The 27,500-nt window shown below is 47.2% G+C and overlaps 4 protein-coding genes across 4 annotated transcripts in view; 3 read left to right on the forward strand and 1 right to left on the reverse strand.

The window, feature by feature from the left end:
• Positions 1–7,680, forward strand: part of capn9 (calpain 9) — an 8,658-nt gene extending 978 nt beyond the window's left edge. Inside the window, exons 2-20 of the mRNA XM_076136920.1 lie at positions 576–645; positions 905–1,023; positions 1,480–1,613; positions 1,818–1,986; positions 2,072–2,155; positions 2,773–2,858; positions 3,398–3,475; positions 3,851–4,011; positions 4,104–4,261; positions 4,599–4,807; positions 5,004–5,040; positions 5,190–5,270; positions 5,503–5,560; positions 5,934–5,998; positions 6,461–6,529; positions 6,612–6,690; positions 6,819–6,935; positions 7,190–7,248; positions 7,365–7,680. Coding sequence (XP_075993035.1) covers positions 576–645; positions 905–1,023; positions 1,480–1,613; positions 1,818–1,986; positions 2,072–2,155; positions 2,773–2,858; positions 3,398–3,475; positions 3,851–4,011; positions 4,104–4,261; positions 4,599–4,807; positions 5,004–5,040; positions 5,190–5,270; positions 5,503–5,560; positions 5,934–5,998; positions 6,461–6,529; positions 6,612–6,690; positions 6,819–6,935; positions 7,190–7,248; positions 7,365–7,391 — 1,860 coding nt within the window. The 3' untranslated portion in view covers positions 7,392–7,680. The remainder of the gene's footprint in view (positions 1–575; positions 646–904; positions 1,024–1,479; positions 1,614–1,817; positions 1,987–2,071; positions 2,156–2,772; positions 2,859–3,397; positions 3,476–3,850; positions 4,012–4,103; positions 4,262–4,598; positions 4,808–5,003; positions 5,041–5,189; positions 5,271–5,502; positions 5,561–5,933; positions 5,999–6,460; positions 6,530–6,611; positions 6,691–6,818; positions 6,936–7,189; positions 7,249–7,364) is intronic.
• A 539-nt stretch (positions 7,681–8,219) lies between these two features.
• On the forward strand, positions 8,220–12,744 carry ltv1 (LTV1 ribosome biogenesis factor). The gene is made up of 11 exons (XM_076136915.1): positions 8,220–8,384; positions 8,862–8,993; positions 9,294–9,485; positions 9,636–9,723; positions 9,987–10,119; positions 10,229–10,442; positions 10,547–10,674; positions 11,124–11,260; positions 11,748–11,800; positions 11,875–12,075; positions 12,396–12,744. Exons 1-11 carry the CDS (start codon positions 8,382–8,384, stop codon positions 12,507–12,509), a joined length of 1,395 nt encoding a protein of 464 aa, XP_075993030.1. The 5' UTR covers positions 8,220–8,381; the 3' UTR covers positions 12,510–12,744.
• A 562-nt stretch (positions 12,745–13,306) lies between these two features.
• On the reverse strand, positions 13,307–17,940 carry ifngr1 (interferon gamma receptor 1). Its single transcript, XM_076136916.1, has 7 exons — positions 17,783–17,940; positions 15,500–15,617; positions 15,149–15,330; positions 14,857–15,011; positions 14,578–14,743; positions 14,064–14,191; positions 13,307–13,975 (listed from the first exon to the last, which is right to left on the reverse strand). The coding sequence occupies exons 1-7, from the start codon at positions 17,835–17,837 to the stop codon at positions 13,706–13,708; spliced, it is 1,074 nt and encodes a 357-aa protein (XP_075993031.1). The 5' UTR covers positions 17,838–17,940; the 3' UTR covers positions 13,307–13,705.
• Positions 17,941–21,764: 3,824 nt separating this feature from the next.
• smim28 (small integral membrane protein 28) lies at positions 21,765–22,711 on the forward strand. Its single transcript, XM_076136922.1, has 2 exons — positions 21,765–21,869; positions 22,286–22,711. Exons 1-2 carry the CDS (start codon positions 21,765–21,767, stop codon positions 22,709–22,711), a joined length of 531 nt encoding a protein of 176 aa, XP_075993037.1.
• The last annotated feature ends 4,789 nt before the right edge of the window (positions 22,712–27,500 follow it).

Here is a 27,500-nt window from a genome sequence, read left to right on the forward strand (position 1 = left end):
TCCGGCGGGGCTGAGATACTTTACGTGTTAAAATTGAGTGATTATTGACTTCAAACTGATTTAGCAAAAAAATTAAAAAGTGGTATAGAAATGTCATCCAGCTGAATAAGAAGTCCCTAAGCCAAAATGTCAACAACAACAAAAAAGTGGCCATTGGAGCGCCACCATCAGGGGAACTTCACTGGTTCTTCTCCGGTTCATGTCCAACTCGCTCAACCAAGTTTCCAAAATCTGCATAGACCTGCGACCCTGACAGACAAACAATCCATCGCAAGGTCATGAATCATAAATGTTCGCTGGTTCCCAGGTCCAACCTTCTGTGAAGACACGCAAGTGAAGCACAAAGGTGTGACGCTGTGAGTTCAGCCGTGTGTTTGGGGGTCAGATCAGGGATCATTGCTGCGTTGGGCGTCGCTGCAGACTGAATACCTGCGTGTGGCGTGTTTACACTTCAGCATTCCACTGGCTGATGAATATGCCTGGAATGTGGACACTCCCAGTGTCAGCCACGCCGTCACCTTTCACCCGCCAGTCTTTCTGAAAATGTAAACCGACCTGTTCTTCTGCTTCGACAGGAAATCTGCGACCAACCCAGATTCATCGCCGGGGATGCCAACAGGACCGACATCTGCCAGGGACAACTGGGTTTGTGCCTCTGTGTTTGTAATTTAACTGCTAATTAAGATCAGCAGCACTTGTGATGTCATGAGTGTTCCTGTGACCTTGAGCAGCGCCCCCTACAGCCTCAGCAGTAGGAGTAGAGTGGCACTCCTCCTGGCCAACAAACTGGATTTCATATGGAAAATTGCTGTCGTTCCCCCTTTGAAAATGAATTTTAGAGCGTCAGTTCATGTTTTCACACTTTTCACTCCATTACCCACAACGCACCTGTTTGTGACCACAGGAGACTGCTGGCTCCTGGCAGCCATCGCCTCCCTCACTCTGAAAAAAGAGGCTCTGGCCAGAGTCGTCCCTCACGACCAGGAGTTTGACCACAGATACGCTGGAATCTTCCACTTCCAGGTGATGGATGGACGGATGATGGATGAGTGATGGACAGATGGATGAGTGATGGACAGATGGATGAGTGATGGACAGATGGATGAGTGATGGACAGATGGATGGATGATGGACAGATGGATGAGTGATGGACAGATGGATGAGTGATGGATGAGTGATGGACAGATGGATGAGTGATGGACAGATGGATGAGTGATGGATGAGTGATGGACAGATGGATGAGTGATGGACAGATGGATGGATGATGGACAGATGGATGAGTGATGGACAGATGGATGAGTGATGGATGAGTGATGGACAGATGGATGGATGATGGATGAGTGATGGACAGATGGATGAGTGATGGACAGGTGGATGAGTGATGGACAGATGGATGAGTGATGGACAGATGGATGAGTGATGGACAGATGGATGAGTGATGGACAGATGGATGAGATGTTCTGTTTGTTCTTCTCTCAGTTCTGGCAGCATAACAAGTGGTTGGATGTGGTTGTGGACGACCGTCTGCCTGCAGTGAGGAACCGCCTGGTGATGCTGCACTCTGCCACCAACAATGAGTTCTGGAGCGGCCTGCTGGAGAAGGCCTACGCCAAGTATGACCTCATCATCCTCACCATGACATAGTTGATGTTTTATTTGGTACATTGTGAGGCTTGAGCGAGTATCGACCAGTATGAAGAATGGAAGAGCGACGGCCTCATTGAACCCCGTGGACCCTTTGGGGAGTTTGTGCTCTCGGGTCCAATATTTGCTGGCAAGGTCTCCAGAGACAAATGTGTGTTTTCTGTTCTACGCAGACTTCACGGCAGCTACGAGTCTCTGAAGGGCGGCAGCACCATGGAGGCCATGGAGGATTTCACAGGCGGCGTGGGGGAAACGTACGAAACCAAGAAAGCTCCAGACAACCTGTACTCCATCATGAAGAAGGCTCTGGACAGAGGCTCCATGATGGGATGCTCCATTGATGTAAAACTCTTTGATTGTTTGAGCTTCGTGACTTCAGGTTCCACCACAGCGCTCAGCTTTGAACCGGTGTTTCTGCTTCCTGCAGATCTCCAGCTCTGCAGAGTCGGAGGCCCAGACCGCCAGCGGCCTGGTGAAGGGACACGCCTACTCCATCACCGGCCTGGAGGAGGTACAGCGCGCAGCAAACTGTGTTTACTTTATGTATTTGTTGTATGTGTGTGTGTTGTGTTGTAGCTATGGATTTCAAATCTGAATAATCTGAAAGTGACGCACGGCCCTGCAGATGCTGGAAGACGTTTTAGTGTTTGAGTGAAAGTTGACGAACAGAGAGTCACTTCTTCCTCGCTGAGAGAGATCAAAGGGCGACACCATGGTATCAATTGTGATATTTAATACGTGAGATCATCAGAGTGCAAACTGCATTTAGGGAACGATTCAGCAAGCTCAGGAGGGAAAGTCTCCTTCAAAACTCCAGAAACTTGTGTTTGAAACATTGGATGCTATTCCCCACAATGTTATGAATATGCAGAAGTATGCATTTGGAGTCCTGTCCATCTTTGGACCAACGTACTTGTGCCAGCATGTTTAGTCTCCGGCCTCACAGAGGAGAGAGGCTGCAGTCCTGATATCCAGAAGCTCACCAGTGATGTTCAGAAAGCCATTTCTATTAGAAACACATTTACAATCGCATCAAAACCAAATTCAGTGAAAAGTTTTTCTGTGCAGATGTGAGGTGTGTGTGTGTGTGTGTGTGTGGGTGACAGCGTGTTTGGCTCTGCTCCGCAGGTCAATTACAGAGGGAGGATGGTCAAGCTGATCCGCATCAGAAACCCCTGGGGGCAGGTGGAGTGGAACGGCCCCTGGAGTGACAAGTAAGCCCACTCAGAACGCTCTTATCCACACTACAACAACAACCAGCAGAATCAGCAGAATATCAGTGCTGAAAGTCCAAACTTTAAAAGCAACATTGATACTAACAATGTGAGTTAAATGACCTGAGAAGCTGCAGGTCAGCATCTTGATATGTTGACAAAGCCTGTTTTGTCTACTTCCTGTTCCTAGAAGTAATCATGACTCCAGAAAAAATAGATATTTTGTCAATAAAATGTTCTCGTTTTTGAAAGAAAAACTAATTCTAAATGAAATTCTTGATTTAAAAAGTCTCAGAAAGTCAAGATCCGCTTCAGTCAAAATCTAACAAAACCTTTAAAATTAGATATATATATATATATATATATATATATATATATATATATATATATACAGTATATATATATAACTATAGAAACTAAAGTAATAAGTTTTGAAATTCTAAATGCATCCAAAATGTCGGGTCTGAGGAGGCATTTGTCTCATCTTCCTCTCTGACTGCCTGGTTGTGACTTGTTGTCTTGTCTCCTGTCTGTCTAAGGTCCAGAGAGTGGGATTATGTGGACAGAGCCGATAAAACACGAATTCTGCAAAATTCAACAGAAGACGGTGAATTCTGGTGAGACCATGTGGTGGATTTGCTGCCAAATAGAGAGTTTAAACACAAACTACCTGTAGTATAAAAAATATCCCCCAGAGACCCTACGTCCGCATATGTGGACATTACATTTTCATTGTGCTTAACTTAAACCTGTTGTCCTTACATCGGGACATTTTCTGCCTTCTCAGGCCTGTAGGTGGCGTGGTTCTTCCATGTTCTTCCATATTGGCTACAGACTTGTAGATTGCCCCCCTTGTTGTTGGACCACAGAAAACAAAACTAAAACTTAACATTTATGAGGAAAAGCTTAATTTTGCGCCAATTTCCTAAATGGAACCTTTAGTGTTCCAGTGGCGAGCGATGGTTGAAGGTAACACTTGGTTTTGACTCCAGGATGGAATTTGAGGATTTTAAAAAAAACTACGACAAGGTGGAGATCTGCAACATGACTCCAGACGCTCTGACTGACAACACCAAGCGGCACTGGGAGGTCAGCTGGTTTGAGGGCAAGTGGATCCGAGGCTCCACCGCCGGAGGCTGCAGGAACTTCATCGGTGAGGACGTCCTTTGTTAATACATACCTGCAGGTAGCAACATAAAGCCAGAGACACATTCTGACACTCGGCTCTGCTCCACCCATCCATAGACACGTTTTGGACCAACCCCCAGTTCAAGCTGTCACTAGTAGACGCTGATGATGATGATGACGTATGCAGCGTGGTCATCGCCCTGATGCAGAAGAACAGACGCAAGCTAAGGAAGGAGGGTCTGGATCTGGAGACCATCGGCTTTGCTGTCTATGATGTAAGACAAACACCTGGGGAACACGTTTTGCTTTTGGTTACGCCCCCTTATTTGTACTGTGCAGGGTTAAGGGGGAAACATAGACCGATGGATGGAATCAACAGGTTTGCACCATTCTCGGGGTCTGAACGACACACGGCGTCACGGCAGTCTGAGCTGTGAGACGCACGCAGACGTGTCTTACTTCCCAATAAACCCATTTTCAGTTGTGTAATCTATTGCATACCTCCATTGTGGTGATAATAGACCATTACTGGAGGCCTTGGTTTGGCATTGGTGGAGGTATGACCTCTTACTTAGTGTCTTTTCTGAAAGTGAAATCTGTTTGTCTTTTTAGGCTCCAGACGACGCGGACCATTTGGGTAAGGACTTCTTCCGCTACAACGGGTCCAAGGCTCGCAGCAGGACTTACATCAACATGCGGGAAGTGTCTGAGCGATTCACACTGCCTCCTGGGAAATACCTGCTGGTCCCCACCACCTTCCAGCCCCATCACGAGGCCGACTTCGTCATCCGCATCTTCTCCGAGAAGAAGGCTTCGGCTCTGTGAGTGGATTCAGCTCAGTGGCTCGGAATGAACAGAAATGGCAAGGCGTGCACATACCTCAGCCAAGGCCAAAAATCCCTCTAACTTGTCTCTGTCTCTGATGCAGCACAGTGTAATGGTGGTTGTATGTGTCCCTGTTTGGTGCTTTGTAGTAGCTCTATATGTATGTGAGCCCTGTCTGTGTTTGTTTCACAGGGAGATGGGAAGCGACGTTGATGCCGACCTGCCAGATGTGAGTCCATCAATCAATCAATCACTGGCAGCCTGATGCAAATATGCTGTGTGTACTGTGTGTGGCGTTCTTCTGGCATACAATGTCGCCTGGATAGTTGTGCCAGACATCTGACCACACCGCTTGCTGATGCTCTGTCGCCTCCACAGCCCCCCATGCCGAGCCAACCAGAGGAGGAGACCGACGAGGAGAAAGGTCTGAGGAGGCTGTTTGAGCAGCTGGCTGGTCCGGTAAGACGGCAGCACCTTCACCTCCATCATAGCTGCCAGAAGGTCCTCACTGCATCTGCATCCCCAGACGCTTCAAATGTCCAAGACGCAGCTTCCTTAGTCCTCAGAGAGCTCACGCAGTGGTCCGATGTTCCCAAGGCTCATTAGTCACAACGTCGGAGGAATAATCTGGAATTCATTTTGCATTCAAATATGAGCGGAATGGACACTAACATGCAGTTTGTGTGTGCAGGATCAGGCCATCTCTGCCAGAGAGCTTCAGCAGATGTTGAACGGGGTTCTCAGCAGAAGTGAGTCGTACATTTCCCGGCATCTTCCTGTAAATGAAACACTTTTCACCCACATATCAGCCGATCACGGACACATCTATCATGTCAGTGCCACTGTGCAAATTCAACTCTTGAATCAAGTTTCATGTATTTGAGTTCAGTCATGGTCACAGGCATACATCAAACACAAAATATCATTTTATTCCAGAGAAATTGGATTTTCACCCTCAGTCCTAATTCTGCATTCATTTTAATTCTTTTTATTTTGCTCTGTGGGCAGCTTTAATCTCAGCTACACAACATTCTTGTCTTCCTTATCATTCTACATCTGTCTACCTAACTTGGATCACTTAATATTGTTTCCTCGTTACTCAACTCAATTTTCTCTCCTCAGGAAGAGAGATTGAATTTGATGGTTTGAGTCTCAGCACCTGCCACAGCATCATCAACCTGATGGACGTATCCTTCCATGTAACTCACTGTGACACAGATACACAAAGGCAGTGGATATCATTTTACAGATGATTTGTTCCTGATTAACCATGGTGACAATGACACCTGTAACTAAAACCATTCAAATCCTGTCCATTCTCACATTGGATCAGTGACACATTATTGTTGATTCAGCATTAGCAGACGATGTATTTCAGTACTATCGGTTGGTGCTGATGTTATTGGTTTCATACAGTGTGTAGTTCAAACTGCTTTACAGAAAATAAATGAAAAAGAGAGAAATGCACATAAGTCAATAAAAACAATATGACAATACAATAAATAAAAACATTTCACCAAACATCATTTTTGATAATTTAAAAGTGAAAAAAATAAAATAATAGTCATGCTGAGTGCTGGAGCTCTGGCGTTACCTTCGCTGCTCTCATCTCCATATTAAAGCTTTGAACCTTGACTTGAGTGAACCAGGTGGACAACACGGGGAAACTGGAGTTCCAGGAGTTCAAGGTGTTCTGGGAAAAGATGAAGAAGTGGATTGTATGTGTGTTACAATGTTCTAGATGTCAGACTGCCATGGCACTGAAGTTCTTCTGTTAAAGGTGAACTTGTGCTGTTTCAGATGCTCTTCTTGTCTTTCGACACCGACCGATCGGGGAAAATGTCCTCCTACGAGCTCCGCATCGCCCTCAAAGCTGCAGGTGAGAGTCTGAACTGAACAGCAAACAGCAAACAGCTTTTTAGAGTTTTTAGTCTTGTGTTGATCACACCAACAGCTGTACCAGCAATAGTAGGGTAAAAGTGGCCGCAAATGAATGTTTGCATGCAGGGATGCAGCTGAACAACGAGCTGCTACAGCTGCTGGGCTTGAGGTTTGCCGACATCAACTACGACATCGACTTTGACGACTACCTCACCTGCATCGTCCGTCTGGAGAACATGTTCCGTACGTAAAAGCTATAGAAGTTGTAAAAAATTCCAACACCTGGCAGGGTCTTGTCATAAATCTCTGCTGGGGTCCCACAGGGCTCCACTTTGGGGCCTCTCTGGTTCAGTATTAAAGCAACCATTGGCTCCTATTGTAGCATGTGGAGGCTGATTAAACAAAGAACTGGTTTAAAATGTACTGATCCTAAAATGACATTAAGTTATGAACCTTTATGAAGTTTTTGTTGCCACGTTGTGCTGACTCTCACTCAGGAGCTTTCCAGGCTATGGATCAACACAAGAGGGGAAAGGTGTCACTGAACATGATGCAGGTACACGTTTCACACTTGTTTTCCTCAAAATGAAGTTCATCCTCACTGACCAGAGGCCTTGTATGTTCGTCAGACTTGGTTTATTTATTGGACTTTGATCTCTTTGTGTGTTGCAGTTCCTGATGCTGTCGATGAATGTTTGAGGACATGCTATGAGCAAGCAGAAGCCACCAAAAGAACAAAACACCCAGCCGTGGTGCCGTACAGTGTGTGTGTGTGTGTGTATTTGAATAGCTGGGACATATTAACACATGCCGACAAACGTTTGATGTTTAATTTCTTATCATTTATCAATTTTATAAGCCATTCGATTAGCTCAAATATCTGACTGGAAAAGGAAATGTTTAAATTTGCTGCTTTAGGCCGCTGGACAAAACTGATCCTACATTCACAGCAACAAAAAATGTTAAATAAAGTTTTATCTACTGGGAATGTGGAGTCTGCAGTCATCTTTATGTCAAATATTTGTCACAATTAATTTACTGGCTAGATAAAGCCTGTGAATAATAAAAAAAAAAAAAAAAAAAAGTATTTTGGAACATGAGAAATTTCAATGTTCAGTTATACCTTTTATTTTCCATGTGCATTCCTTTTAGACCAAAGTGAAGTTTCATATGAATATTAAGTATTAAAGCTAAACAGTACAGTGTTTATCTTTCAAAACAGTTTTTTTTGCTTTTTGGTGAGATTCTGAAATACTTTACCTTTGTACGTCTTTGTGGGCGTGGCCTCGGCCTACGTCATTAGACGCCGACTATTTGGGTCTTTTGGACTGTACCAAGAAGTTTAATGTACGACTTAGCTGAGGAACGACCAGCTTGTAGAAAAAACTTCAAATACTTTTCTCTCTTTACTTCAACGTGTGTTTGGTGTCCCTAGTGTTCGTTTGTAATTCAGAGAACATCTTTGTTTCGATAAAAGGCTCATATTCTATCTAAACCTCAATTTGACGACGCTCTGTAACCCCTGCCTCCCGAGATGGTTCCTTCTTGTAATGGCGGCTGTTGCGTGCTGTAGTGTTGACCAACGTGGATGAACAGAAAACAGCTTTTCCCTGTTAGAATTTGACTTTTGAACAGCGACTGGATTGTTTACTGTAACAGCGGCCGGTAGAGATTAATTTGATTTAAACAATGGTGAGTGACAATACATGCTAGCGAGCTAATCACAGCTAACACCGCTAGTTTAGCTGATGATGAGCTACATGCTATCTTATCTACCGGAAAGTTATATTGCATTTTTGACTCCTCATTGTTAAAACATGATGTCTGTGTTATGTTCAGCGGTCAAAATGAACAACGCCAAGTAACGTCAGATCTAGGACTCTCTAATCCTAAATAACGTTTTACAATATTACACACACACACACACACACACACACACACACACACACACACACAAAACGTGTTTTATAAATGTCGGTGAGATGTGTCATTTGCTGGAGGAACACGTGGAAGTATATGTACTAAAAAAGGGCTAATGTCGTGTGGAAAGGCCCAAACAATCAATTTGTTGTTTTCAGTCTAATAAACGATGACCTCTGACCTCACTGTTCAATACGGAAGCAGAAGTGTCTAATGATCCTCCAACCTGCCTCGTTGTGTCTCCTGCAGCCTCATCGGAAGAAGAAGTCGTTCATTGAAAAGAAGAAGGCCGTGACCTTTCACCTGGTTCACAGGAGTCAGAGGGACCCGCTGGCTGCCGACGAGAAGGCCCCGCAACACGTGCTGCTGCCCGCCACCAAGGTACACGGGCACCCACGGGCCCTACAGGGGGCGCTGTAGGGGGCACTGTAGTCACTACCCACAGACACATTTGAACTCAACCACAAAAAGTAACATCTGTGATTGATGTTGTTCTTAGAGTAGAAGATGAAGAGTTGAGTTTGATGGTTGATCCCCCAGCTAAACCAGGGATGAGATGATGTAATGGCTGTGAATGCTCCATTGAAGGCTCCATGGTCAAAGAGTTCAGTTGGATGATTGCACTCTAAAGGTGTGGGTAATTCCGTGGGACCTTGAACACGGCCTTGTCTTTGACGGCAGGTGGAAGCGGAGAAGCGTCGCGAGCAGCAAAGGGATTTCGGTGTTTTCTTTGACGATGACTACAATTACCTGCAGCATCTGAAGGAGCCTTCTGGGCTGCCCGAGCTGGTGGCAGATGGCCCGTCGCTCGCCCACCACCCACCTCACCTCTGCGAGGAAGAGGATGAAGATGAGGGAAAGGACACGGTTCCTGTAAGTCAACTGAGGCATCCCAACTGTTTGCTGCTCATCATTTGTTTGATTCAAATCGCAAATTGGGTTGAAAAGCGTCCGATCGTTTTTCTGCCCTTATGAAGGATGTCGGACGACTCAACAATACTTGATGTTGTTTTCCTCCTGCAGGCAGCCAGCATCAACCTGCCTTCATCTGTGTTTGCCTCGGAGTTTGAGGAGGAGGTTGGACTTCTGAACAAAGCTGCTCCCATCTCAGGTGAGCAGGATCTCCGGCTCTGAGTCACTCTGGAGGCATCAAGTTAGCTTCGTTTCCCTGTGGAACCCCAGCAGAGATTTATGACACAACCCTGCCAGGTGTTGGACTGGTGTTTGGGCGCGTGTTTATGATGATGAATGCGGATTGTGAGGCGATATATTTGCGTTGCTTTTGTCCTGCTGATGTTTGGAACAAGGAAAGTTGCAATACTCAAACTCGTTGCAGCGCCACATTCAGGAGCTTCACTTGTTTTGGTCCCTCAGGTCCCAGACTGGACATGGACCCCGACATCGTGGCTGCTCTAGATGAAGACTTTGACTACGAAGACCCTGACAACATGCTGGAGGATGACTTCATCGTCATGGCGACCAACGCCAACACAGCAGTGGATGTCGAGTAAGAATCAAAATGAAAGTTGTCATCATGTTGTTTAACGAGTTGGAGTTTGATGACATCATGCACGACACAGCTGCATTTAATATGTGTGTTTGTGTATCAATGATAGAGGTGACGATGATGATGATGATGGATGGGAGGACACAGATGATGAAGGCGATTTTGACTCAGAGGGCGGTTTGTCGGCAGAGGAGGACGGCGTCGGTCAGCGCTTCCTGTTCATGGACGAAGAAACGAAGAGCCGCTTCACTGAATACTCGATGACGTCATCGGTGATGAGGAGGAACGAGCAGCTCACCCTGCTGGACGATCGCTTTGAAAAGGTGAGGAGCGCTCAGCCGGACGCCCTTCCTGTCCTCTGCCTCCGGATGTGAGGTGCACACACGCACGTACACACTCAAACCCGCCTGGTCATTTTTTGTCGTAGTTCTTCGAGCAGTTTGACGACGACGAAATCGGCGCTTTGGACAATGCTGAACTGGAAGGCTTCATCGAGCCAGACAGCGCCCGCCTAGAGGAAGTCATCAAGGACTACTTCAGGCAGAAAGCCAGAGAGTGAGTTTGCTTTCTTCCTCTCAGGTCCTTTACCGTCCCGTTATGAAGGGAAGGAGAAGTTACACACACACACACACACACAAACACACACTCGGTGAAGCCTAAGTTTGTGCTGCCATGATGTTTTCTTCTACCTGAAGGTGAAGCTTTGTGTTCAGTTTAGTTATCAGTGTCATGTGATCGCTCCCTGCAATCTTTCATCTTTAATCCCGTTCCTGCTGTGGTTGTACTTCTAATGAAGTCATCATGTCATCAACTAATAAGGTTATGTTCCACATCTCTGTATTGAGTTTTAAGTGACTGAACCACGATCCTCTGAACAGGACTTGCCATTTAGCAACAAAAGTTTTAAAATCAGCAAAATAACAAACCCTCAAATCTCAAGATGTCAGTGCTGCAACTAAACATGACACATGACTCCACTCATTCTGATTCTGTTGGTGCTTCAGATCCCTGAGGCCCGACGACTTGGGTCCTAAAGAACTTCCTGTGTTGAAGGAGGAGGAGGAGGAGGAAGAGGAAGAAGAGATGGAGACACTGGTTGTGGAGGCCCTGGAGGAGAAATGGGATTGTGAAACCATCATCAGTGAGTTTGATTTCCCCAATTACAACCCAAGAACCACCTACAGTCGAATCTCCTCACTCAGCAGAATCCAAGCAAGGTTGGATGTGGAGAATATTGTGGAGTCTCCATTTAAAGCTCAAAGAAGGATGGAAAGACAGAATGCCGCCCTGTGTTGCTTTACAGCAGGGGTGGGGGACCTCCGGCCCGCGAGCCGATCCGGCGGGGCCCAGTTACATCACCGCGTTTACGTGACTACACATGTTAACAGAGAAGCAGGAAGTCAATGTGTGGAACAGGAAATCATTTCTAAGTCTGTGGGAGAGTGAACTTGAATTGTCTTGTGATGGCCACTAGGCGCCACTGTGAGAGTGGAAACGCTTCATCTCTAAGTAAACATGATTATTGATATTGGATCGTTCTGGATCATAAACATGGCTTTGTGTTATTAGTTCTGATAACTTCAAAAAATGTAAATACATAGATTACAAAGTCTCTCTCTGTCCCCTAGGTACATATTCCAACATTTACAACAGGCCCAAGATCATTGAAGATCCAGTGAAGGTACGTGAGGAGCATTGTGATGTGGAGTTGGAGATGATGAAACACCTGACATGACTGCACCCCGCATGTTTCAGCTGAAGGCCATCCGTGTGTCCAGTAAGACGGGCGTCCCTCTGGACGTCCTCCCTGCCAGGGGCCTGACCGCCCGGCAGGCGGAGCGCATCACGAGGATCAACGACTCTGACCTGCCTCGGGTCGCCACCCAACCCCGCAGCAAGGAGGAGAGCAAGGAGGAGAGGAAGGCCAGGAAACACACCATCAAGGAGGAGCGCAAGGTGGGTCACAACTGAGACTTCTGCCTGAAGGGGGCGCTAGTTGATCATGATGAAAGAGCTTCAGCTCTCTCACTGCTGACGTGTGTAAAGCAATCTGCATAACCTCAACTCGTCCACGAGTGACAGTAGGAAGCACTCTGACCCTAAGTGACTAATGGAGAGCGTCATGTATCCTGACTATGACTCCAGAGGTTCAAACCTGAGAATCCCCACCAGTCTGCCAGAACTGAAGAAGCCTCTGGGCTGAGAGATGAAACGTCTTCAAGCTTCTACCAGAAAGCCCCGTTGAACTAAGATGGACTTGTTTTGTGTTTCAACAGGAGAGAAGAACAGAGAAGAAGGCCAACAAGACGGCGTTCAAGCAGGAGAAAGAGCGGCAGGAAAAGCAGATGTTGAACTTGAGGGCGAATGTTCAGGGCCTGAAGCTGTCGTAGGGCCGTGGCTTCACTCAGACTCTTTGGTGGAATAGGACGTCAGACAGACCCACAGACAGATGTGTGGGTGACAGCATGGCGGTGAGGAGGCAGGGAGGCGTCACCCCCTTAAACCGTCCCCACTTTGTTTCACTCCAGTGAATATAAAGGAGTGAAGGTGAACTTTGACCTACAGCAGAGACGCCCAGTTTGTCTTTCATACAAAAATCTCTTTATTAAAATCACAATTTCATCATTTTATGCGTTGACATCATTCACTTCACTTGGAAAAAATATGAATTAAAAACTATCCACCTTATTTAGTTTGTAAAGCTGAGACAGCTAAACCTCAAAGCTGCCAAACCTTAAGGGAACAAAGACGTTGGTGACCAGAGGCCGTTGTAAACAAGCGCCCACACACCCAGTCTTACAGGTCTGTCGCCCTTGGCAACATTCTAACAGCGGGTGTGCTGATGAAGGTGTGGCAGCCCAGGGCAGCTTGACGTGAGATAAACAAACCTTCAATTCCAGCATCAAACCCTGGCCTGCTTCATGTTCACACTGTCGCATTAAGCTTTTAGTCAAGATAATGGAATCACTTTGAATCATTAAAGCCCACACAGACGCCACCGTTTAAGCCTTCAAGGCCTCAATTTAAAGTGCAAGGCCCGCAGTGGGCGGAGTCATGCGTTCACAAGTGCAGCCAGCTGCCTCTAACAAACCGAGCACTAAGTTTGTTTTGGTAGGTGACCCAGGGGCAACTTCACAGACACAATATGGGGTCGTGGTTATGTAGCCTTTGTTTCCCCCGGCTCACCTACAGGAACAGGACGACTGAAAGGTGACAGGAAGTGTCACCTGCTTCACTCCCTGGTTAGGAGATCAGTATTACATTTCAAAATAAAAGGTTTCTAAAGTGTCAAGCGGTCGATCCTCAGGCTGGAAGGAGGAAGCTAGAGTTCCTGCGAGCCGTTCGCAAAGCATTATGGGTCGCCACTGATGTGAGGAGAGGAAAAATCATTCAGGTTCAGACATTGATCTGTGTCATGGCGGTACAGAAGAGGAGGGTGAAGGAAAGGGGAGGCGCACAGCAGCTCTACTCGGACAGAAAGCTCTTGAGCAAGGCATCGTGTGCTCCGGCGCTAGCTTCGGAGCCTCAATGCAACTTTGTGTGAACTTGTCCCAGGACGCCTTAAGTCCAAAACGCCGGTGAAGCGTTACCTTCCATCGTAAGCCATCACCATGTCTCCGCCTCCCATGTCCACCTGCAGTCTCTGCTTGCGGTCGTACCCCGAAGCCGACGCCTCCTCTTCCGATGAGTCGTGTCCGGCCGCGTCCTCAGCTTCCAGCTCTTCCAGGTCGCCTCCTCTCCCGTACTCCCCTCCGTCCGACGGCCTCCGGCTCGTGCAGTCCACGTGTTCGGCTCTCGACACGACATCTTTCTTCAAGTCCATCACTGGCGTGCCCGCGTTTGAGCACGGTGGCGCCTGCGAGAGCGAAAGAGCAGAGACCGGGTTAACTGACGACCTTGGTGGAAGCGTGACGGCTGTTTGCTACACGGGCGCTTCCTGTTACCAGAGAGTAGGGAGGAGAGGGAGACGTCATGGTCCAGGCTTTGACCTTACAGATGCAGAAGATTAACACGGCAACCACAGTGGCCAGGAACGACAGCAGCAGCGCCAGAGTCAACGTGGAGAAATCATCTGCACAACACACTTGTTCAGAATCCAGGCAGACATTCAAATACCAAAGACTTTGAGCCACGACATCATCATCATCATCATGTCGCTCCCTGTGGACCGTGCTAAGCTAACAGGAAGAAGTGTGAAATAATTTCCAAAGATTCTGAGTCTGTGTGTGTGTGTGTGTGTGTGTGTGTGTGTGTGTGTGTGTGTGTGTGTGTGTGTGTGTGTGTGTGTGTGTGTGTGTGTGAGAGTGAGTGAGTGAGTGAGTGAGTGAGTGTGTGAGAGTGAGTGAGTGAGAGATCAAAGCAGTAGAAGGTGGGCGGAGCTTAGACCGGCGTGAGGCTGGGCCACGGCGCTCTATGGGCCCATTTTGCATCACTTCCTGTGTTCCCTGGCAGACGCACCTGTGGTGTCCTGGGCACAGACTGACATCTCTGTGAAAGGCACTCTGTGAATACGCTCCACCACCATGCCTCCGCTCAGCTCCACACACTGCTCCTTCCTCCTCTCAAGCAGCTGCACGTCGCAGCTGCACGTCTCAGACGACAGACATTGCGTGTTAAATTCCTCCTGCCGCCCACAACACAACACAGACAAACTCAGAGACAGACAGACAGAGCCACAGAGACAGACAGACAGAGTCCAGTATGGAGAGAGACAGACTCTTCCAGTCCTGTACTCACCCCGCCGCCCCCCACCACGGTCACGGTGAAGTCCAGGAAGGCCTGTAACCTATGGAAATTCTTCAGCTCTTGGTACCACTGGAGCGGGTTCTGGAACGTGACTCTGGCCCCTAACCCGTCCACGGTTAGAACCACCGGAGGGAAATCCAGCGTGCCTGCAGGGGGCGCCACAGATCACATTTACACCCAGGACCCTGTGGAAGATGGCCTCACCTGCACCACACTTCTGTTTACATGCACACGCTTCTCTTCTGCAGGGCTTTCATCCCTCTCTCTCTTTATCTGGACTTACATTTTATGTGCGTCGTCTTTGCTTCATTGAAGGCGAATGTTTGCGAGGTCACCGTCGCCGACTCGTGACTCGCCTGTATGGCGGTCACTTGTACATAATGGAAGCCCAGCAGGTGGTACACAGACTGCAGGAGGAAGTGGCTCAGGTCATAATGACGCTCCTGGGTCACCGTCTGAAAATGCCTTCAGAGAGAGAGAGAGAGATTTTATTTTGGAAAGATTTGACGTTCAGATCTGAAGCCTGAACCTGTCTCACCCCTCTGATGCTGAAGCCTAAACCCGTCTCATCCCTCTGATCCTGAAGCTTAACCCCGTCTCACCCCTCTGATCCTGAAGCCTAAACCCGTCTCACCCCTCTGATCCTGACACGTTCACCCTGAAGCTGCTGTCTCCCTGCTGCTCGCTGTAATTCCACCTCACCACGGTCTTTAGGTTGTGGCAGCTGACGGTCACGTCTGTAGGAGGAAGAACTGCAGAGACGAAGAGTAAATAACAAATAAACAGATGAGTGAGAAACATTTATTAGATGTGATTCATCACCTTAAGGTGCAACATCAAGGCTCAGTAGATAAGAGAGGACAAGAAAGGACAGAGTGTAGGATCCATGTTTGGAGACAGAGAGAGAGACACACACACAGACAGAGAGAGAGAGAGACACACACAGAGACAGAGTGAGACAGACAGAGAGAGAGAGACACACACACACAGACAGAGAGAGAGACACACACAGACAGAGAGAGAGAGAGAGAGAGAGAGAGAGACACACACACACAGACAGAGAGAGAGACACACACAGACAGAGAGACAGACAGAGAGAGAGAGAGAGACTCAAAGACAGAGTTACATTTCCACATTCCTTAAAGCCGCCTAATGCTTCGCCCTCGTTCAGGCATCAACACAAACATCAAACCTCTGTGACCTCAGAGCTGCACTCAAACTGGATCCACTGGGTCCTAGTGAGGGGCCCAGCGAGGGGCCCAGTGAGGGACACAGTCAGGGGCCCAGTGAGGGACCCAGTGAGGGACACAGTGAGGGGCTCAGCGAGGGGCCCAGTGAGGGGCCCAGTGAGGGGCTCAGCGAGGGGCCCAGTGAGGGGCTCAGCGAGGGGCCCAGTGAGGGGCCCAGTGAGGGGCTCAGCGAGGGGCCCAGTGAGGGGCCCAGTGAGGGGCTCAGCGAGGGGCCCAGTGAGGGGCCCAGTGAGGGACCCAGTGAGGGGCTCAGCGAGGGGCCCAGTGAGGGACACAGTGAGGGACACAGTGAGGGGCCCAGTGAGGGGCCCAGTGAGGGGCCCAGTGAGGGGCCCAGTGAGGGACCCAGTGAGGGGCTCAGCGAGGGGCCCAGTGAGGGGCTCAGCGAGGGGCTCAGCGAGGGGCCCAGTGAGGGGCCCAGTGAGGGACCCAGTGAGGGGCTCAGCGAGGGGCCCAGTGAGGGGCTCAGCGAGGGGCTCAGCGAGGGGCCCAGTGAGGGGCCCAGTGAGGGACCCAGTGAGGGACCCAGTGAGGGGCTCAGCGAGGGGCCCAGTGAGGGGCTCAGCGAGGGGCTCAGCGAGGGGCCCAGTGAGGGGCCCAGTGAGGGACCCAGTGAGGGACCCAGTGAGGGGCCCAGCGAGGGGCCCAGTGAGGGGCTCAGCGAGGGGCTCAGCGAGGGGCCCAGCGAGGGGCCCAGTGAGGGGCTCAGCGAGGGGCTCAGCGAGGGGCCCAGTGAGGGGCCCAGTGAGGGGCTCAGCGAGGGGCCCAGTGAGGGGCTCAGCGAGGGGCCCAGTGAGGGACCCAGCACGTGAAGGACTGAGAGCCTTCAGACTTCAGTCGCTCTGTGATCCATATCTGATCAGTTCGCTTCTGGTTTCAAACCAGATTGATCAGTTACTCTCAGCTCCTTATCTGTTCATTCAGATAATAAAGAAAAGAAAGATAGTAAAGTTAATCATTGTGAGCATTATCAGAGCCACGCCCTCTCTGCACCTGGAAGCTCCTCCCCCTTTGAAGATCAGTCAGAAGGAATCCCGACTAGCAACTTGTTGTTCCGAATGAACTGAACACAAGAACAAGAATGTAACGTTAATTGCTGTTATATTCTTCTTTGGCTGGTTTGGGAAGAATGCAGGAAACGCCACACGGGGTTTGAACCCACAACCTTCCCTGAATGCACTGAAGCTAAGACGTGAGGAAATGTTCCTGATCGCTTCCTTTGAGTTCAGGATTGATTTGTTGAGATAAATCAGACTGAACATGGAAGCTGCTTGTTATGAGTGAAGCTGAGCCTGGAGCTGAGCCTGAAGCTGAGCCTGAAGCTGAGCCTGGACTTTGACTTATGGCAGTTAACAAACACAGTTTCATAAATGCACCACAACGTGACTCACGCTCATAAAACAGCCCATTATAAAAGAGCTATGGGTTGACTGATAAGAAGTGAGCCCAGCAGCAGCAGGGCGTTATAATTAGATTTGACTTTTAGATCCATCAACCAACTCCAAAGACGTCATCATTTGAGGACAAACAGCCTCGAAACAGTTCTAAGCCCCTTTATCTTCTTCACTTCTTTACTAAACTCGACTCACTTCCGAACCAAATAGAAACACGGAGCTGCACTTTTACTCTAAAGGTCCATTGACTGTAAATTCGCGGGTTTGACTCACCTGCGCTGACGGCCGGAAGCAGCAGCAGAATCACACTCACACACATTTCAATCATTTCACCCCAAATCCAGAGCGGAAGCGGATTCTCGCGCTGTCATGATACAAACGCCGTGATTTTCTGTCTCTTCCTTCCTCACTGAGATACCTGAGACACGTGACCGGGCGTTTCCCTGTACCCGCAGGTGCACTGACGTCTTTATTCAACAAAATAAAAGCACGCTTGGTTTGCGGTTTTTTTCTGGCATATGTCACATTTTCTCTTTTTAACTTAGATATTTCAAACTTCCTCTTTTGCGGTTAGAGAGAGAGAGAGACAGAGAGAGAGAGAGAGAGAGAGAGAGAGAGAGAGAGAGAGAGAGACTTAAGTTGAAAGTTATTTGAAACTTCCTGGTTTTTCAGCTGTATGTATGTAGGTGTTTGGAAATATTCTTATTTCTATTTTCATCCTTTTCGAGTTTATTTCTCTGAGCGTGCTTTTATTTGACTCTCTTTATTTGCCATTTCCCCTCAGTGTGCACACAAAACGAGTTAAAGTACTGCAATACCACATATCATTTATATCAGACAAAACCTGAAATAATTAATAATATTTATTAATAATGAAATGACCTCAAAAGAAGGAAAATAGAAATAACACCTCAGAAAAGTTTGAAATTTCACATGAGAAGTCAAATCTATCTGTAAAACCAGAAAATAAAACGGTTTCAAATAACCACAAAAGAGGAAGTTTGACATATCTAGGTTTAAAAGAGAAAAAAGCACAAAGAATAACAAATGACCTTTTTAAAGTCAAATAAATAATTAAATTGGACCTGCCAGGAAAAAGAGACCAACACTCAATGTACAACTGATTCAATAGTTAACAGTAGAATAACGCCACTGACATGCGACCATATAAGGAAACTTGATTAGGGTGCAGGAAATGTGTTAAAGATTAAGTAATAGAGTAAAATACGAGTCTTATATGTGTGTGTGTGTGTGTGTATGTATGCGCATGTCTGTGTGTGTGTGTGTGTGTGTGTGTGTAAGCATATGTCTGTGTGTGTGTGGGTGTGTGTATGTGTGTCTGTGTCTGTGTCTGTGTCTGTGTGTGTGTTGCGTGTCATCTCTCCAAGCAAATCTCTAAATAAAGACAGAGGACAACTCGATCTACTCAAGCTGTTTTATTGATTAATAAAGATACTTGAGACAAAGTGAGCGCTCTGTCATTACATCATCCATCTTTGGTCACAGCTGTGGATTCCAGGTTTTCCTGGGTCATCAGTTGGTGGGAGCGGGAGGAGGAGGAGCAGGTGGAAGTGTTGTTGGTGATGTGTTACATCCGCTCCATGGAGCCACTGTGGTGGGGAATGTGGTCATATCAGGATCCCATTCATCTTCAGCATCAGCATCTTCCACAGGTGAAAAGAAGTCAGCATCAGCCTCAGGCCTAATCCAGGAGTCAAGACAGGGGAGTTACTAACCAAGTCCCAGATCAGTCACAAGCTCTAACAGTCAAGACCGACTAGTCCAAGTCACAGGTCCTAAACTTTGAGTTCCAATGGGATGTACGCAGTGGCGGGCCGTCTGAAATATGATTGGATAAAAGCTCTAACATAAAGCCCCGCCCCCTCCGACGCTCGTTCTGAGGCTGGAAGCAGCGCAACCAAGACGGAAACTATGAAGTGAAGAGAATAGACTACAGGGAATAATTTAATACATATTTGTGTAGAAAAAATACCAAAATCAATTTATATTGTGTTTGTATATAATGTTCAGGCCAGCAGAGAAGGCCTTGCTGGATGTAGGTAGACCAACCAGACCAACAGAGAGGTTAGATGAGAACACACACACACACACACACACACACCGCTGCATCAGAGGAGAGGACAAATAGGTGATGGGTCTGACCTGACGTCTTTGTAGGCCACAGATTCCTCAGGTTTTGGCCGAGCATCTGAAGACAGTGAGATCATTTTCAGTCATTTTCTGACACGTACAGCACAAGCCGACGTGAAAATCAAATTCTTACCAGTTGTGGAAGGTAAGCCGAGTCCTATCACCAGCACTGAAAGGAGAGAGGAGATGAGAGGAGCCGAGGAGAGAGGTGGAGAGAGGAGGAACAAACAGACACACTCACCTGCAGCCATAACAAACTGGAGTGAAGCCATCTGAGCAGGTTTGTCTTCTTGCATCTAACAGTGGCAGATATGTCAGTTTCTCCTCCTTCTCCTCTTAATAATGGTTTGGTTTTGCCCCCGAGCTGTTTGACTTAGATCCTCATATCTTAATATCCTCCCAAACTTGGCTGATTAACATCTGACATCATGGGACAGGGACCAAACTGTGCCACACCCACCCACAACACTCTAACAAGAAGCATCAACCAGCTGCAAAAGTCCACTTCAATTTCTTTTACAATCACCTGATGAACTTACAGAACAGGGAAAGGGCTTCTGGGTGCTTCTGGATCCAGTCCGGATTAGGGCCTCAGTTCTGGTTCTATCTTTGTGTGTCAGTGGGCAGCTGCACACTGGAGTCACAGCACATGTGGAGTTCCACAGGGATCTATTCTAACATCTCTATTATTCCATCTCTACATGCTATTATTATTCCAGATCATGCAAAATTGTATTGTTTCCCGATCATCGGGCGGTTATGAACCTTCTGGACCTCTGGGGTCAGCCGGTTCTGGCCTACTTGGGGCTCCTAAAGTTAACACTTATCAGTCAATAATCAGCATCATCTTAAACTCCAAGGACCACATGAGGCCCTCGCTGCAGCGTGAGGCCCTCGCTGCAGCGTGAGGCCCTCGCTGCAGCGTGCGGCCCTCGCTGCAGCGTGAGGCCCTCGCTGCAGCGTGAGGCCCTCGCTGCAGCGTGAGGCCCTCGCTGCAGCGTGCGGCCCTCGCTGCAGCGTGAGGCCCTCGCTGCAGCGTGAGGCCCTCGCTGCAGCGTGAGGCCCTCGCTGCAGCGTGAGGCCCTCGCTGCAGCGTGAGGCCCTCGCTGCAGCGTGAGGCCCTCGCTGCAGCGTGAGGCCCTCGCTGCAGCGTCATGCCCTCGCTGCAGTGTGAGGCTGGGTTGGAGCCGTAGCAAACGGCACCTCTGTTAACCAGCCTGTGGCTCCCCAGGGCCACGCCAACAACACTCATACCTTCATACTCACACCCTCTGTGCACACACACACACACACACACTCTCAGAGGCGTTTACTGCCACTGTTTAATCAAACAGTTGAATGTGATGCCAATCCTCCTTTGAGGTTGCTGACTTCACTCAGCCCCTTAGGCTGCGGGCCAAAAAGTGTGGACTGGCAGCCCAAAAGTTGCCAGTTTGCCACCAGTGCCGAGGTGCCCTTGAGCAAGGCACCGAACCCCAACCCCCTCCACGGGCGCTGGCTGCTGGCCGCCCTGCAGTGCCCCCTCTGGTGCCTGTGTGTAACCTGCACACAATGCAATCCCACAACGCAATGTTTTGATCCATGACATCATACAGAGGGTTCAGGGTCAGAGGTCAGCATATTAGTATGTAACTAAACTTCTATCTTCATGTAGAGGGGCTTTAGAGGCTCTAACACACACACACACACAAACACACACACACACACACACACACACACACGCACACACAAACAAGGCAGTAACAGCTGTGGTATTTCCTTCTCTGTATTATCCTCCTCAAGAGTGTTTCTCGTGCTTAATGGCACATCTCTATCCCTCTGACACGCATGCACACACACACACGCACACACACACGCACACACACACACACATACACACACACGCGACTATTTAGGCCAGCTGTGTTGCGATAAATCCCATCATTGGCCTGAATCCTGTTGCGGCGCTGCATGTGTGGGCATGTGAGCAGCTGACTCCTCCCACCAGAACCCCCCGCCCACAAACCCACCCACACCGCCTTTAACGCCTCTGCTCTTTCTTTACTCCAGCACACAGCTGGATGGTGGACTTCATCATGGTTAGCTCATGCTCGGCGTCGGGAGCATGCAGAGTCTAGTGGAGAGCAGCTGGATGAAGTTTGGCCCGGCAGGTAGAGGGACCTACGACTGGGTGACAAGCTCGCCATCGCCCTCCGCACCACAGCTGCAGGTGTGTGGAGCTCAGGTTCACTCAAGTACAAGTTTATCCTCTTTAATCCGATTATGATCTTGAGTTAAGCATTTACAGCCAAAGATGTTTTGAATGAAGTAGAAACCATCCGGTGTGTTTTCAGCATCACATTCAGTTAGCTGGAGCTTTAGCGTGAGCTAGCACGCATGCTACCATTGTCCTTCCTATTGTGACTGTGCTGCCATGTGAGGGGAGGTTGGTTGGGTTGTTTCCTGAATGTGTGTGTGGTAGCTGATATAAAGGTCATGATGGTTGATCTAAAGGTCATGAAGGTTGATATAAAGGTCATGATGGTTGATCTAAAGGTCATGAAGGTTGATCTAAAGGTCATCATGTTTGATCTAAAGGTCATGATGGCTCCACACAGAGATCAATTCCTCCTTATTGTTTTCCAGGAAAGTAAGAAATTGGACCCGGACCAAGACAGGAGGTTGGAGCCGGTGGTCTATGTGGCCCTCCCGCTTCTTTCCGTCCTCCTGCTGACTCTTTTGATGGCGTATCTGGTGTATCGGTGGTGTTCCCGCACGTTAGCCGAGCTGAGCCTGGCTGACATCATGGCTCTGGACCTGCAGGACGCAGAGAGCAGCGCAGAGTTCCTGTCCTCCCTCACCCGCAACGCAGAGCGCCACACCAGCACCAGCTCTGACGGATTGGACGGAGTCTTCGTCATGGTCTTCCTGCCTCCGCCTTACGAGGAAACGCTCAGCAAGATCAGGCGAGCTGCCAGCCTTTCAAGCTCCAAGGACGCAGACTCCTTAAAGACGGAGGACCTGGAGGCCAAACTGTGTCCAGAGCTCAAGTCCAGTGGCCACTTTGTGTGACGAGTATGAAAGAGGTCAAAGGTTTAGACGTCATTAAAGGACCAGGTGCTGTAAAGTGTAAACAACCACCATTACATTACATTTTTCTTAGACTGCTAATGTTCCCCACAGATTCTATTGAGATTTCTGTGTCATGCATAAATGACATCAAAATGTCTCAACCACGCACCTTTAATGGACCATAATGGATAAACGTTGTTGTTTCTTCTACAGCACAAAGATAGTTGATAGAAGTTCTGCCCTCCACAATAAAAGCTTAATGAATCTCCTGGATTCACTCAGTGAGCTGTGTAAGGATGTAACGACAACAGTGAACATTTGTATCCAAACTTCTAGCTTCTTGTAGCGGTTTGAGCGCTGTGTGTTCATGGATCCACAAGGGTCGTCTCTAAGGATTATGATGTGGTGAGTGAAGGTGAAACATCTGAAAAATGCTTCAATTACAAAACTAAGTTAACCTTAGTTTAGACGCAGTTTTTCTGAAAATCATCACATTTTGTAAAATCACGTTGTGCCATCTGAAGTGTTTATAGCAGTGAAACCATTGAACAAAAAATGTGTTTACAATTCAAATTGAAGTGAAGTGAAGCTATTTTCAATCATCTTTAATGACGTGTGTATGTAGAGCAAATGTGACCATCAGGACAGTTTGTGAACTCTTTAGTCATTTCTACATGCTGCATTTTATTCTTGTGATTCTGCGGCTCACTCGTCCACGCCGGCCCTCTTCTGCTCTTAGGGGCAGTCAGAGAAGTAATCTGCAGCCTTCAATGAGCTGCACTCGCTGGGGATCAACTCCCTCACCCTGCAAAGAACACACACTCCTCTCACTCTCAGCTCAGCGTGTAGAAAAGCAAACGTGGCGCTTCAAGAGAATCATCAATAACTCACATTTCCCTCAACGCATCACTTCGCTCCTCCTTGCCCAGCTTGTCACTGTGGACGTCATCAAACACACACTGCATCACAGCATCAAGTCACAGCAACGGCTCCTCCTTTATGTTTTACTTTTCATGCTGATGATGCCAACATGTGGCCCTTCATATCCTTCTGAGACCCTGCGTCCTCATATGTGGACATTTCATTTTTCCTTCCCCAGACCTTATACGTCATTTTGCTTAATTTAAACCCGTTGTCCTAGTGTCTGGACATTTGATACTTATTAGGTCACACTAATACCAAACAGCAAGGAGAAAGGAATCCCAGGAGGATATAGCATCTTACATTTTGCCTCATTCCATATGTTTTGCTCTATTTACACTTTGCTTTAACGCCCAATGTTAACAATTTGAAGGTGTGAAAGCTTGTGGAGCTCATTCTGATCTGGTTGATCACATCTGCACATGGTCTTGCTGGCGTTGTGATCAGGTGTGCAACACATTCATTCATTCACCCCACCTCCTCTTCCCGCCTCCTCTCGCTGTGATTCATTAAGTTACTCTTTGAGTTGAGCTGCGACTGAGGGACCTGTAAACCCGTTAAAGTTGTCAGTTATTTATGAAGGAATGCTGTAACGATGAAGGATGACACCTGATCAGAGTGCAGACAGCTCCCAGATCAACAGGATGCAGCGTGTACATGCAGGTGTGTGTATGAACCAAGAAGAAGCATGGACTGGCAGCCGGAGAGTTGCCAGTTTGCCTCCGGGGCACTGCTGAGGGGCCCTTGAGCAAGGCGCCGGACCCCCAAACCGCTTAGGGGGGCCGCATCGTGGCTGCCCTGCGCTGTCCCCTCTGTAATGTATTTGCGTGTGTGTGTGTGTTGTGATATGTAAGAGGCTGGCGCAAGACACATTTCTTATGACTTACAGTATGAAATAAAGTATCTTATTCAGTAATTTCCCTCAGGATAATGAACTTTCATCTTATCTTTTTTCATCTTATCTTATCTTAGGTGTGGCGCAGATGTCATGTTTTGAATAGAGTGGTATTCCTTAGACATTATGTGAGTGACAGGGTTCTGTATATTCTTCTCTCGTGTTATTTGTGTTTACAAGTGTCTTGTTAACTAGAAATGAGAGGTACAGTGTTTTATCACCTGTCATTAGTATTCAGCAACACCTGCGAGTCGCCAGTAGGTGTCAGTATGGCTACACGAGTGAACGCTGAGGGACTCACGCGAGAACACGCCAGGTAACGAGAGTTCCTGTACAAGATGGAAGCAGACCAAAGCGGTGTGGCGACCGTGAGTGTGAAGCGACATGTCGCTGAGTGTGGATCATGTTTGTGTTGCACTGCAGCTAACATCTGTGTTAGAACAGACATGTAATATGAATATAACACATTTGATCATATAAGATAACCGCCTTAGACCAGGGTATTTTGTATTAATTATTAAGTTCTCCTTACTATTTGGATTTAGTGGGACCTTAGAGGTATAAAAGAGTAAAGAGCGTGGTCAAATGTAAAATGATACAATGACATATATGAACACAAGGACTATTACATCTTGTCTGTTTGCTAGGGACCCAAGGTGTCATTTATACCACTAGGGAGGGGTGGAAAGTGTCCAGACATGGCGACAACAGGTTTAAGTTAAGCACAATGATGTAGAAGGTGTCGGGAAGACAAAGTACAATTTAGATTTAAAACATTTCTCAGTTCCCCAGTAATCATTTTGTGTAGATTTCATGTTTGCATATTGAGTTAGTAAATAAAAAGTAGTTTTTATTCGCCTACACTTTGTCTTGTGTTTGATTATGATCATAATCATGATAACTAGTTAAAGGGACAAATCTCTAATTTTCTTTCACATTTGCATATTGATGATGCATTCACGTCATAAATGATGGCGGATTGCTCTCCCCTATACGAAAGTAGATGAGCTGTTTTTCTAAGTAAGAAGTGTGGGTTTGTGTGATACTGGCACCCCTGCTGTTAACTAAGAAGTATGACCTTAAATAGCATGAACACTCGAGGAAAAGAGTCTGTACAATATGGAAGCAGACAAAAGCTGTGAAGCCATTGTGAGTCTGAAGTGACATGTTGTCGTATGTTGCAGATGCAGCAAATGATCATAAAATGTGTAGCAGCCAGTAATGTTGATGTTAGAGTGACAGGTGGGGTCTGCACAGGCCCCAAACCTAGAACCAGCGTACAAACACATGGGATTAGATCCACAATGACGCGGAGGACTGAGTGGAGCTACGCGGAGCGAGAACACGACACCCGTGAAGCTTGTAACTCGTTCCTCATGTGCTCATGCCATTTTCACCTGTCTAACCTCCAGAAGCTTTGGTTCTGGACCCGTGAGGACTTCCACCTTGTTTTCATTTGTCTTTACAAGTGAAAGGAGAACATCATTATTACTCATTTACTCATACTTACAACTCTACATTTCTTTGTCATATCATCTAATGGCACTGATTTGAAGGAACTGGAGTGTTTATATTAAGGGAGAGAAGTTAAACTGTGACTTCAGGGGCTCAACATCACAACCATCTCTTATTCACAGTGATTCATGTGTACAACAATTCAATTCACAACCACAGCAAAACGTCTTTTAAATCAATGTACTAAAATGTACATTGCAGTAAAATGCGATATATATTTTATGGATGAAGAAATGTTAAGATGAACAACAAACTCACAGAAAAGTTGTGAGTACTTTCTGCAGACACACAATGTCGTCAGTGATGTCGCTGTCAATTAACTCTGAAACAGAAACAGCAAGCAAGAGATGCGGTTAGTTAGTGACGCCACAGCCGGTACAGATGAAGCGTGTGTGCGTGTGTGTGTGCGTGAGTGTGTGTGTGTGTGTGTGTGTGTGTGAGAGAGAGATATGTAAATAACTGAAAAACTCATTTGACTAATTTCATTAGTAATTACAAGCTTCTGCTGGTAACAATAGTTCCTTTGTGTAACTCTGCACTAGTTCGCATGTATGCAAGCAACGGCAGCCCAGCCTGGTAGCTAGCTACTTATAAGCCTTATTCAGACTTAAAAGCTACATTTCAATGCAATATAAAATGCAATAAAGTGAGTGGAATGTCTTTTGTGACGTTGATGTTTTGTTGCACATCAAAAAGGCAAAGCTAGGAATTCTAACTAGGAATGCTGGCAACTCCTGGCGCAGCGGTGAGCACTGTAGTTCAACTTCACTATAAAGACAATAATAGACTGTAGAATGCAAATAACGAGAGCCGTTTAAAACATTTAGCTAAGCCCTCCAAACAGCAGATGTTGACCTGAAGTTAACTTGGCAGGGAAATCAAACCTCACTGGTGCAGTTGAGCTCGCAGATGTTGAGTGACTCCTTGCCGTCGCTGCAGGCCAGATGATTGCTGAGCTGGAAAAGGCCGTAGAGAGTCCGGGCATTGTTGGAATCACCATCAGAAGCTGTAGCGTTCTTTTTCTTTACCGTGCTGGTGTTGAAACCTGTGGTCTTCTCCACATGACAGACAACTACAGACGAAGAGGGAGAGGACGTGAACAAACACCGACCCCTGATTTACATCTAAGTAAGCGTATAAGTTGATGTAGAGGAGCTTTTAGAGGCTTTAACACATTTTCATGTATCCATAACCTACAGACCTAAAGAGAAGCACAAACATGAAACAACCTACAGAAATGACTTACTTCATCTGTAAATTACCTGAAAATCCTTATCTTATGTAATTGCCACAATAATAATACTTTAATCAGACTACAAACAGGGCTGTGATGGTCCATTATACCAATAAAATCCTATATCTTGATATTCATATTAGCATGTGGTCATGAAGTTTCTGCACGATTCGATCAATACATGAAGCATTCCAGTAGTTGTACTACATTACATTACGATCATT

Source organism: Genypterus blacodes, unplaced genomic scaffold (genome assembly GCF_046128005.1).
Source record: "Genypterus blacodes isolate CSIRO-AG114 ecotype Tasmania unplaced genomic scaffold, CSIRO-AGI_Gbla_v1 ptg000285l_1, whole genome shotgun sequence".
In the NCBI taxonomy this organism is placed as follows: Eukaryota; Metazoa; Chordata; class Actinopteri; order Ophidiiformes; family Ophidiidae; genus Genypterus; species Genypterus blacodes.

Bases quoted from the DNA above. Each gene is read 5' to 3' on its own strand.
- ltv1 (XM_076136915.1), top strand. The intron at 10,675-11,123 runs GTGAGTTTGCTT...TTGGTGCTTCAG, and splicing joins TTCAGGCAGAAAGCCAGAGA to ATCCCTGAGGCCCGACGACT. The intron at 11,801-11,874 runs GTACGTGAGGAG...CGCATGTTTCAG, and splicing joins TCATTGAAGATCCAGTGAAG to CTGAAGGCCATCCGTGTGTC.
- ifngr1 (XM_076136916.1), bottom strand. From the start codon at position 17,837: ATGATTGAAATGTGTGTGAGTGTGATTCTGCTGCTGCTTCCGGCCGTC. The intron at 14,192-14,577 runs GTGCGTCTGCCA...TGTGTTGTGCAG, and splicing joins CTGTGCCCAGGACACCACAG to ATGATTTCTCCACGTTGACT. The intron at 13,976-14,063 runs GTAACAGGAAGC...TCGCTCTCGCAG, and splicing joins CCTCTCCTCCCTACTCTCTG to GCGCCACCGTGCTCAAACGC.
- smim28 (XM_076136922.1), top strand. From the start codon at position 21,765: ATGCAGAGTCTAGTGGAGAGCAGCTGGATGAAGTTTGGCCCGGCAGGT. The intron at 21,870-22,285 runs GTGTGTGGAGCT...ATTGTTTTCCAG, and splicing joins CCTCCGCACCACAGCTGCAG to GAAAGTAAGAAATTGGACCC.